General features: G+C 42.1%; 2 protein-coding genes across 2 annotated transcripts; both read right to left on the bottom strand.

Moving 5' to 3' along the window:
- Nucleotides 1–446: 446 nt before the first annotated feature.
- On the bottom strand, nucleotides 447–7795 carry cenpt (centromere protein T). Its single transcript, XM_079372372.1, has 14 exons — nucleotides 7489–7795; nucleotides 7082–7205; nucleotides 6852–6996; nucleotides 6666–6759; nucleotides 6357–6493; nucleotides 6190–6247; nucleotides 5904–6040; nucleotides 4022–4929; nucleotides 3739–3982; nucleotides 2249–2530; nucleotides 2064–2163; nucleotides 1734–1904; nucleotides 1499–1603; nucleotides 447–849 (listed from the first exon to the last, which is right to left on the bottom strand). Exons 1-14 carry the CDS (start codon nucleotides 7572–7574, stop codon nucleotides 720–722), a joined length of 2721 nt encoding a protein of 906 aa, XP_079228498.1. The 5' UTR covers nucleotides 7575–7795; the 3' UTR covers nucleotides 447–719.
- A 699-nt stretch (nucleotides 7796–8494) lies between these two features.
- Nucleotides 8495–10539, bottom strand: ndufa4b (NDUFA4 mitochondrial complex associated b). Its single transcript, XM_079372302.1, has 4 exons — nucleotides 10372–10539; nucleotides 9272–9360; nucleotides 9039–9099; nucleotides 8495–8816 (listed from the first exon to the last, which is right to left on the bottom strand). Exons 1-4 carry the CDS (start codon nucleotides 10411–10413, stop codon nucleotides 8760–8762), a joined length of 249 nt encoding a protein of 82 aa, XP_079228428.1. The 5' UTR covers nucleotides 10414–10539; the 3' UTR covers nucleotides 8495–8759.
- Between the last annotated feature and the right edge of the window lie 782 nt (nucleotides 10540–11321).

Raw genomic sequence — 11321 nt, 5'->3', positions numbered from 1 at the left:
GAAAACAGACTTGATTTCAAATCTGACTTTTAACTTGAAGTTTAAACTTATTATGCTTTGCTGTTGTAAAGTTTACATTCAACATGATCCACATAGCAGACTTGGCTGAGGGTTTTTTTATTTTTTTATTCACACTGCCATCTAAACAGATTATTGCAGCCATAAAAAAAGATTCTGATTACTTTTTTAGATAACTACATGAATGAATAACCCCAGAATAACTTTTCTATCACCGGTACCCTTCTTCCATACTTATCAAGATCTGGAGGTTACTTCAGTCCAACTACACACAGCTTGCGCGTCTTGCAAATCCCTCTGCAGAGTGGATTTTTTTCTTTTTCAGTACCAAGCTTTTATCTGAACTCAATCATTGTTTTTGTTTCCTTTGACTATGAAGTGAGGAATGGCGGGCATCTGATGAATGAAGGGAGGACTGACAAACAGCATTGATGAGTTACGATACGTTTTATTACAGATACAAACTTTGCTGATAAAGGCTGCTTCAACAAAAGAAGGAGAAAAACAAACTTGAGCCTTTACAGAAAAAGAGAAGTCAGAAAAAAAGCCTCTACATACAGACATCACGTAAAATATTTCAGGCTTATTAAACATATTTACACATTTACAGAAAAAAACAAACAAACAAATGCAGTGTAAGCAAACGTGTTGTAGAGCACTAAATGAAACCAGACCCCAAAGAAAGATGTCAAATCAAACGTTTATCTTCGCTTTTTAGGGACAACAACATTTCCACTGGTTGCTATGGGGATCAGGAGCCTGCGCTGGTCCATACGCAGGTATTTTTCAATCAGCACTTCCACCGGCACCTTGTCGCTCACATGACCCTGCCTTCAAAACACAAAGATCAACAAAGATGAGAAACATTTCTCGACACGTTTTAAAGGCAGCTGTACAGTTTTGTATTTTCACACTCTTCCCTACAGGGAGCTCAAGCCTGCCACCTAAAGGACAGAAACAGTACTGAGGGCAGAATAAATATTAAAATGACATGGAATGCTTATGTTATTTGTCCTCTTTTTTTGAATATACGTAACCATCTGTACACACATCATTAGAAATGTGTTCATGCTGATACGGTTATTTTCTTTTGTTCATGTTTGAATGATTCACAGATCTTTCTGCACTGCCCCAGAGAGGCTGAATGTTCCCTAAAGGCAGGGTTCTTTTTGGAGATTGAGATACTTTATTTAGTCCAACCCCTGATGATAAAACGGTGCCTAAACTCCAGCGTCAATGTATGACTGTAAGCATGATAGGGTTTTAAATTCATAAAGCAGTTTTTAAATGCTGAAAGCATTCAGTCATACATTCAAACTAATCAGTGAATACAGTACTTTTTCATTTCTGGAAAATGTTTAAACTGGCTCTTCTCTTGCTACAGTTTCTTGTCATACAAAAAAATAAAAAAAAATAAAAAAAATAATTCATGCTGTCTTGTAACTCAATGCTCAATCAACGGAGCACACAGTATGCGTACCGTCTCAACAGGAGTTCAGCATCTTCGACGTCGATAGTCTTTCTCTTTGCGTGGATTGCGTACGTCTCCAAGTCCTCTGCAAGTCGCGAGAAGAATTTATCCATTCTGTAAAAGACGGTGTTTGAACAGTACATGTCAGGGTATTCATGATGTCTTCTACATAAATGAAAACATGAAATCTATTTATCGTTTCATTCGTCCAAAGAGTTGGTCCACTGATGTCACTGTTTCTTACATTTCTTTTAGGATGGGGTAAACATCTGCAGAGACTTTTGCTTTGGCAAAGTGTTTGAAGACACTCATCAGGTAGCTCTTAGGGAGACCCTCTCTCTTCCTCGACGGCCCTGACCTCCTCTTCCTCGCCGGCTTAGGTGGAGGTGTAGGCAAACCTCCGCTGTTACTTGCACTGTTGGTGGGCCAACACACAAACGGGTTAAGAACTTGGCTTCAGCTATATTTGAGGTTTGACATTCTGCACCAGAACATACATTTATGTCATTTTTTAATTGCTGAAAAGTTAATTAAAGGGATCGGATGTGTTAGTGTAGCAGGGAGAGAGACTTGCCTGGCTTGAATGTTCTTAAGAACAGAAGGCGAGGCCAGAGGATCGGGATGGAGAGGCTCTCTTCTCTGTCTGACGAACGCTGGAGTTTTGCTCGGTACTTCTGAAGATTTCAGCGAATAAACACAATGTTTAGGACTCATTCTGACTTGGGGAAGAAAAATAAAAGATTTGAAAAACAGAAAGACCTTCAATCTCTTCTTCGTCGTCATCCTCCTCCTCCACCCACTCCTCCTCCTCCTCCTCCTGAGCAGCAGCCTCTTCAGGTGACTCGTCACTCATTTGCCCGTCGTCTTCAGTGTCCTGCGCCACTGGCGGGGGAAGGACACTGTTTTCTTTCTCAGCCTCGGATCTCGGCTCACGGTTCGAGGACTCCGTGAAGTTTTGCGGCCCGCTCTCGTGGCTTTCACTCTCCGTGCTGCGCTGAGCATCGAAAGAAGTGTATGCTCCACTCTTGCCATCAGACAATCCTACGAACAAGAACACAGTTATGAAACAAAAACTTACATTCTGAAGATAAGAGTATTTGGGCTTTTTTTTTTTTTTTTAAACTCCTGTTTATGGTTTTTTGAATTTTTTTTTATCATAAAGCAGACGAGGCATGACTTCCAATCCTCAGAAATAATGTAAACATCATACAGGTTTTTCTCCCGTTCTCATCAAGCTGTTTGTACGTTTTCTGTCAGAACAAATAATGTCATGACCTCCGCCCGGTAAAGAAAAGCAAACAAGCTGATCTCAACGCCAAACGCTCCCGTTGGAAGGATTTAATGATCGGTGACGTTTGGAGCCAACATGCTCTTCTTAATGCGCGGAGCTCTGATTTTCTTCTCTTTACCTTTTTGAGGTTTTTTTTGGATCCAGAAGCAACCACCAAGAGACGTGTGCGCGTTTTCCATCTGTTAATAAGGACATGTGCCTGGGCTGTAAGAATCCCACGAACACATGTTTCATATTCCATAATGACGTTTGTTTAATAATCATAAGCTAACATGAGGAAGTATCAGCAATAAAGAGAGAACATCAACAACACCAAATATAATATGCTGACCACTTCTTCACCTGCGACTACAGCTGGGAATCTTTGGGTGTCTCACAATTTGATTCAGAATCTACTTCCGACTCAAAACGATTCTGGATTCAAAGTCTATTTTTGATTGAGTCCATACTTCGGGATCTGCTCCGATCATCAGTGACACTGGCTGAATTGTCATGTCATTCCACTGATTTAAAAAGAGCCAGGGAGCGAGTGATTCGAGAGGGCAGAATCACATCAGCTTCAGAGAAAAGAGAAGAGTCGCTGTGCCTCGCTCCAATCACAAGCTTCACCCGTCTTCGTTTCATCACGTGGATGTGAAGCTGCTGTTGCTCCGAGAAAAGAACGGAACGTCGAGCGGAACTTTTGAAAAAGAGCGAGGCGTACTCCTGCTGTTTGCGTCTGTGCGTGGATAAGATGAGCAGGTTAAAGTTATTTGCAGAGTTATTTACGTTTATTTAGAGGGGGAAAACACATTTCATGTAAATTATTTTTCTAGTTTTAAATTTGGGCTGAACAAATTACACTCAGCCACGAAGCGGATTAAAATGATAAGTGTCTCTCTGGAAAAAAAAACACTTATATTCCATTTATCAAACATTATCAACAGTTAAATAGAATACTGTATGTGTATGTCCTTACTTGCTTCTGCTCCATCTGTCTGATCCCCCTCTGCTTCGGTAACAGGCACAATGAGTGCTCCTTCAGAGCGATGAGCCCTTCGACTGATGTGTCCAAGATCCCCTTCCAGCTGTTCTGACGCCTCCTCGCCATCGTCCTCTCCCTCCACCTCCTCGCCATCTTCCTCTCCCTCCACCTCCTTGCCATCGTCCTCTACCTCCACCTCCTCGCCATCGTCCTCTCCCTCCACCTCCTCGCCATCGTCCTCTCCCTCCACCTCCTCGCCATCGTCCTCTCCCTCCACCTCCTCGCCATCTTCCTCTCCCTCTTCACCATCGCGGTCATCGTCAGGTTTAAATTGGGACACACCAACTCCTGCAGGATCCTCTTGATGACTTTCATAATCAGCATCTTCCTCCGGCAGAGAATCCGCAGCAGCTTCTCTTTCATCACTTTGGGAGTCAGCTGCATCAACTTCGTCCTTTTCTTCTTGCTCATGAGAGTCTGGCTGATTTTCCTCTTCCTGGCGTCGTGCATCATCAGCACATTCTTCTTCAATCTGAGAGTCAACAGCATCCTCCTCCTCATCTTCTTCTTGGGTTTGAGAGTCCGGCGGACCCTCCTCAGACTGAGAACTGGTTGTACTGTCCTCTTCAGACTCCGGATCAACTCCACCCTCCTCTTGTTCTTCTTCTTCTTGATCAGTCTGACAATCAGTCGCCCCCACCTCTCCCGTCTCAGCTTCCACTGCATTCTCCTCGTCCTCAGACTCGCCTGTGTCAGCGCGAGACACAGCCGTGTCCTCCTCTTCCTCAGACTTCGACATGACTGCAATATCTTTAGCTTGACCGTTACTGGTACTTCCCCCTTCAGTCTCTTGAGATTCAGAAATACAATCTTCATCCTGAGGTTCTGCCACAGCCTCCTCTTCAGTTGGAAATGTGTACATTGATTTCTCCGTCCTCGACTCGTTCTGCTCCTCCTCAGACAGTTGCCTCTGCAGCTGAGACGCCATCACAGTGGGTTTGTCCTGGGTTGCAGCGATGAAGTCGCTGGAGCCCACTGCATCAGGCTGGGCGTAAAGAGCCGTGTTAGAGTGGACAATGTCGGCGGTGATATCGGGTTCACTGAGTTTGCTCAGGCCCAAAGTGAAGCCCTCAGAGAAAGCGGTCTCGCTGGGGCCCCGCTCTGCCTGCATGAAGCTGCTCACATCTGGGTGATCAAAAGAGAGGGAGTGCAGAGAAATCAGCAATGAAACTCTGATTTTTATTCTGTAAACATTTTTACTTCCAGCAACTGGCCAGACACTCCTTAAAGGGGACATATTACCACAAATCCACTTTCACAGTGTTTTTGAACATTTATTTGGCTAACCTGAGTGTCTATTTACCCACACAATTTGAAATAAATCCCTCAAGTTCTTCGTTTGTGGTCTGCTTCAGTCTTACCACAAAGAGAAAAATGCTCCATTTAAAATTTGTGACATCACAAGTTGGATTCTGGTAAGAAAATCCCCTCCCCTGGTACCTCCACCCATGGACTACACCTTCAGAATAGAGTAAAACTTTTGAGCAGGTCCGCCATTTTTTTATCCTCTAAGGAGTAAGGTCTACCAGGAAAACTCGGGGGGGGGGGGGGGGGGTCTCATTGCATTTAAAGAGACACACACAAAAACAGAGCATTCTGAGAGAGCAGGTTTCTACAGGGTCACAAACCTCCTCTGGTGCTTTATTTGCGTTATATTTGGACCGAAGCAGAGTACAGATGTTTCATTATGAGGAGAGGGGGACTGTTTGAAAAAGTGAAAAAGGAATATCGTATGTCTTTAAACTTAAAAAAAAAAAAAAAAAAAAGTGGGTTCAAATAAAAACTTTCTGGATGAATAATTCAATGAAGACGTCTAACGAGTCAACTAGTGGGTGAAGTTATGTCAGAGCCTTGTTTTATATTATTCGATACAACAGCTGCGAATCAATCTCTGTAAAACATATTAGAATAAACTGTGTTCTCCCCAGCACATGTTGGAGCGTTTCGAAAACGTCTCGACACAATACAGTTCAAACAGTTAGTGGAAAAAGAATTCACTAATCCGGGATCTCATTGACTTGATCACTACGTTTTCAGCTAACACCTGAAACCAAAAGGACATTTCGCATGTCCATCAAGCGTGTATGATCAGTGATTACCTCCCATGTGCCTTCTATTCACAGCAGCACCAAATTCTTCTTCTGTGACTTTTCTCCGGTTAGAAACTCTTCTCTGCAGACCCCTTTTCTCCGAGTGAACATCCAGGTGGGGTGTTTTCAGGCTCAGAGAAGTTGAACTCCTAAACAGATTGGACAGGCCTTAAGTTATCTTTACACTCAATAACATGGCAACACAGTGAACCAATGGATATTTTCTTAACAAGGTGTCAGACTGAAATAAACGCAAAGCTAAAGAGACTTTGTTGTTGTCTTGTACAAAACGTACCTTGACAAAGATAAGGAGGAATTGTCCTGGGATGCTTCTTCAGTTTGCCCTTCAACACCTGTGAGCACAAAAGCATGCAACCGCTGTTTAAAAAACACACCGTACACCGAGAACACTCCATATTTATTTGAAGTGTACGACTTCACCGCAAACTCTGTAAAAGTCACCTTCTCCATCTCGAAGGCGTTTTTCGAAAGCCGTTACGTTCAGGCTCTGACGTGCCCTCTTTCTGCTCAATCCTTTTGCAGGACTAATGACGTTGCTGACAGTTAAATCAGGCAGGTCGAGCCCGGACAGCTCAGTGCTGAAAGTCGAGCAAAAAAAAAGAAGAAAATACAGTCATTCAAACACGACATCATTTAGTCGCTTGCTTACAGAGTTTCAATTTCAGGACATGCTGCGAGTAAGGATGGCAGTTGTTAATGCGACAACATTGCAGATGATTAAATAGAACGCATCATGAAGTAGCTGCTCGCCTTTGACGCCTGCTTGCAATACTTGAGTTTGCTGAAGAGGGCTGGGGCTCGTCTGAAGCAGCTTTCTCGTGGACCACGGGAGTTCTCACCGGCTCTAAATCATCATAAGAGAGAAGGCCCACTTATGAAAGAACAACTAACAGCTGCATAGTGATTTGTGAGGATTAAGCAGTCCAATGCACACACCTGTCCGCAGGATGTTCTTGAGTATGTGTCTGGGTGTGTCTCCATCATCGAAAAGCATGGAGGCTGTCGCAGGCGTGTTAATCTTCTTCAGCACGAGTGAGGGCATCCTGATTTTAGGCGGGGGCAGGGACTTTCTGATTATACTCTATAAGAAAGAGGACAGTGAGTTGAGCTTCAAGAGATTTCAACAACATGTTCATTATCAGCCTCGACTCTGCGGTTCTCCTCACCTCGCGGATGTTATGCTTCATACTGCGCCTCAGGAGGTCCTGAGGGGTTTGGGCTCCACCATCTTTGCTGACTAGTCTACTGCTGCGCCTGGTCGACCTGGTACTCACAGCTGCAGTAGAGGCACTAATTAACAGGAGAAAAAACACACACACTAAGAATGAATTAAGCACTGGATAGAAATTGATAATCCAAAGATATTGTACAATGAAAGTGTTCAAACTAGCCCCATCTTCTGTGTTTAATTAAGCTTTTGTTACAGACTGTAAGTTTAAAAACAACCACAGAGGAAGAGGATAATTCAGGCAGCTGTTTAGCAAGTTTAACGTTTTGATCATAGACTAGAATACACACATTGACTCAATTCAAGCTAGCCCTTTCACTGAGATATTTGATAAGGCTTATTTACGTGCGGGTGATGGGAGTCCTCGGTGTCTCGGTGGTGAGGATATGTTTGAGCAGCAGCCGAGCAGACAAGTCCTCCGTATGATCCATTTCAGCTCCAACAAGCAGAGCAGCTCTTTAAACACTGCCGCTTTGTTTCTTGAAGGATAGACGGCTCTGCTGGATAAGTGTCATTTATGAACTATGTTCCCTCGGTTAACATCGTTTATCCTCTGCCGACAGTCATTTACTTCTCACCATGGATGTGGCTCTGGATCCTTCAACGGTTCTGTTCGTCATACGGTCCCGCGTTATTTTTAAGTGACTCTCGCGAGAACAGACAATTTCTTCTTCATTGTGCTTTTCTTTTACGTAACTTTAATGGTCATACCGCCACCTACTGTACCGAGGTTATAAGAACAGATCCAATGATTTAAAATACAACATGAATTAAACAAGTGAATAACTACTACTTTTTATATTAGACAGACAGACAGACAGACAGACAGACAGACAGACAGACAGACAGACAGACAGACAGACAGACAGACGGACAGACAGACAGACGGACAGACGGACAGACGGACGGACGGACAGACAGACAGATAGACACACACACCATACAAGTAAACAGAAGGGTCATCAGGGAGCACAACCTGCTGGCAGATATGCTCCCTGTAAACTTCAGAACCTGATGATTGAATTGTATTTACATTTACCTTAACGCTTTCAAAGTGTTATGTTGTTGTACGCTTGTTTTCTCAATCATACAGGCCTACTGTTACTGATTTACTGTCTTCTATAGCTTACAGTGATTTATGTTCAGACTTGCCTTTGTTTGACCTGCCTATATTTGTCCAGTATTCTTTTACAAGTCTATGAGGTTTATTCCAAGATATTCTGTACTAACCTTAATGGTTATTTACCACTAACTGGCTAAATATGTGGAATTTTAAGAATTTTAAACTCTAGTCAGACTTAATTCATTATAATCTAAACAGTTCACTTTGGAAAAATACACACACCAAATGTGAGATTTATATGGTTTTAATAATTTACAACAAAGAAAAATAAATTCATCAATTAGCAAAACAGGTGGTTGCCTGTTTTCTTTTTTTACAGTCATATATAAGTGAATGATCCCCGTCACACTGGAAATGAACTGACTGAATTAGTGCATCACACAGTGTGTTATTCATCCTTCATTCAGCGGCATGGGCTTGTTTGTGTTTGGCAAAAAGTGCAGAGGCATCTCACGCTGACCGCAACATCAAAGAAGCAATTAGACTGTGTGACTTAGAAATCAGGCCTGTCCTTCTTCATTTTGGAGTAGTCCATGTTGACCGTGAAAAGCTGAAAATACACACACACACACAGTAACAAATACACAATCAGTACAAGGGAGGCAGTTTGAACTTTGAGGCAAGATAACAGAACTGATAGGGCTTATCCCTCACAGAAATATGGTTTCACTTTATATTAAACTCAACAGCCATTTAAAGAAATGTGTAAAATGACAGTTAACAATCAAATGCATCAGAACAGTAGAAGTTAATTGTTGATAAATGCTCGTACTTTGTACTGCTGGTCAGGCTGCATTTTGTTCCAGGGCTCAGGGTTGTTCTTACGATCCCATCTTAGGAAATAAAATAAGAAAAAAAAAAGAGATTTAAAAAAAACAAGAGCACACTCAGAGATTTGAACAACATTTCCAATAAGGCACTGGTATATTGAAAGGGTTCGAGTTTTAAAAAAAAGAAAAAGAAGGTGGACCTCGATGAATCATACTTGATTCAGATTTAACTTACGAGACATCAGGGTTTTTCAGAGCTAGACGACCCAGGTACATCATGCTCATGGTTGCCCCGCCACCAATGAAAATAAAGAGGGGAATGAGCTGGAGAAAGAAAGAGGATAAACACATTAAAATGCACCAATGTTAAAATCAAGACCTACACAGCTCGTCTCTTGTTTGCATTAGTTAAGATTGATCTTCTTTATTCATCCTGAGACCAGGACTTTCTTGGTGTGACTATTGTCTCAGTAGTTGTAAAATGTTGTTGGCGATGCTGCACCCTTACATTTCATTCCTGCAGCAACATTGTGAAAAAGAGGTGTCAGTGTGTTCAGTGTATGCACATGCCTATACTTTCAAAATTAAAAAGGAGAGAAAGACAACGACTTTAAACAGGAATCAATGACGGTTTAATATGGGCCTAGTAATCTGATAAATGACTCAACAGTCTCACCCACTCGTCCTTGATGAGCGCTCTCATGCAGTCCTTGGGCCCAGAGGCACGCCAGTCAATAGTGTGCTGTGTATGCGTACGTGCTTTACAGCCATACATACATGGCTGTAGATATAAGGGCAGGCTATACTGCACCTGCTATTTATTCCCTTTACACGGGCCTTAAGCCTCAAACAAGCCTATGTTGCCCATGTCACCAACAGCAGGTGGATTCATTTTTAAAGGAAGGAGAAAAAAAAGCTTGTCACGAAGCTTAAACGGTGGCCAATAAGAAAAAATAAATAAAAGCCCTATGGGAGGAACGGATGAAAGCGCAACTAAACCTGCATGTAAAACGGGGAAAAAGGAAGGAGAATGATAAACGTTGGCTTCATTTCGATTTTTTATTTGGCGATAAATGCATATCGTTGTATCCAAAATCTATGTCAAGGAACTAGCACCTGCTTTTATTCTAATTACAGAACAATTAAATGAAAAAAGCGTTGCTGTTCCAGCAAATAAGGAATACGATTTTATTACAAGTGCCGGTGATAATTCATCACTTAACAAGGGTGTGATTTTGGGGGAATATGCGCGCACCTACTCACGCGCGTCCTACCAGCGTTTTCAATGTCACTGGGACGTTCAAATGTTCAAACAGAACAGAAGACATTACTTACAGCCGGGTGGCTCTTCAGCTGTTTGGCGACCGTCCCCAACATGGTGAGCAATCCTCTCACTGACCGGGTCCGTTAAAGAAGAAAAATCTGCGGGTGGAAAAATGCTCTCTTCTTCTTCTTCTTCTTCTGGAGGAACTCGTGCTGGTTTCCTGCGGGCCTGAACGTGCGCTCAAGTGTTCACCGCCTCTTCTACTGTCAGCCAATCCCACAATGCAACGACAACAGCTGTACATTTGTACTCTGCTAATGTAGCGTACTGTACACCATGCAGGGTAGATCAGGTGAAGGTGAAAAGTCTTACATTACATTTCTTTAACGCATGTCAAACATCTCGGTATAAATAAACAAATGTGTACTCTTCTTTAAAAGTCACCCAATCTTATAGCATTACATTAATAAACAGTGTGTACATAGTTTGACTGTAAATATTCACCTTAAGGTTTCATAATACTGTCCTACAGCTCACGTCTGACCATCTAGTATCAAGTTGTTTTTTTTTTTTAAACTTTCATTCATTGTACATGAGCTTTAGCAACTTACCAACCATTGATATTCTATTTTTAGCACTTTAAAGATGTTAATTCTTTTTTTTTAATGTAATAATAATGTATACCATTCCCAAGTGAAGTCAATCACTTGGGAATTCATCATAATCAAAACTACACGGTGCAAACTTTCCTTGTCGTCTACTGTGTGTCACACGACAAGGGAAGATCAGTAAGGGAACTTACAAAATGTCATAATTTGTCACATCTGTACATGGAGAGAATAACTTTGAAGAACAGTTAATGACAAACCGTTTGGTATTTACGAATTAAAAAATAAAAAGACTGAGGGAAAGATACTGAACGGATACAAATGGAAGCTTTGATGCCTTTCTAGACGCAATGGGAACGCAGAACAGGGCATAGGGAGTTATAACTTAAGACCAGTCTAATAAAGCACAAACA

The sequence above is a fragment of the Symphodus melops genome (assembly GCF_947650265.1).
Source record: "Symphodus melops genome assembly, chromosome: 21".
In the NCBI taxonomy this organism is placed as follows: Eukaryota; Metazoa; Chordata; class Actinopteri; order Labriformes; family Labridae; genus Symphodus; species Symphodus melops.
The sequence above is the reverse complement of the archived record's forward strand: the minus strand, read 5'-3'. Positions and strand labels throughout refer to the sequence as shown.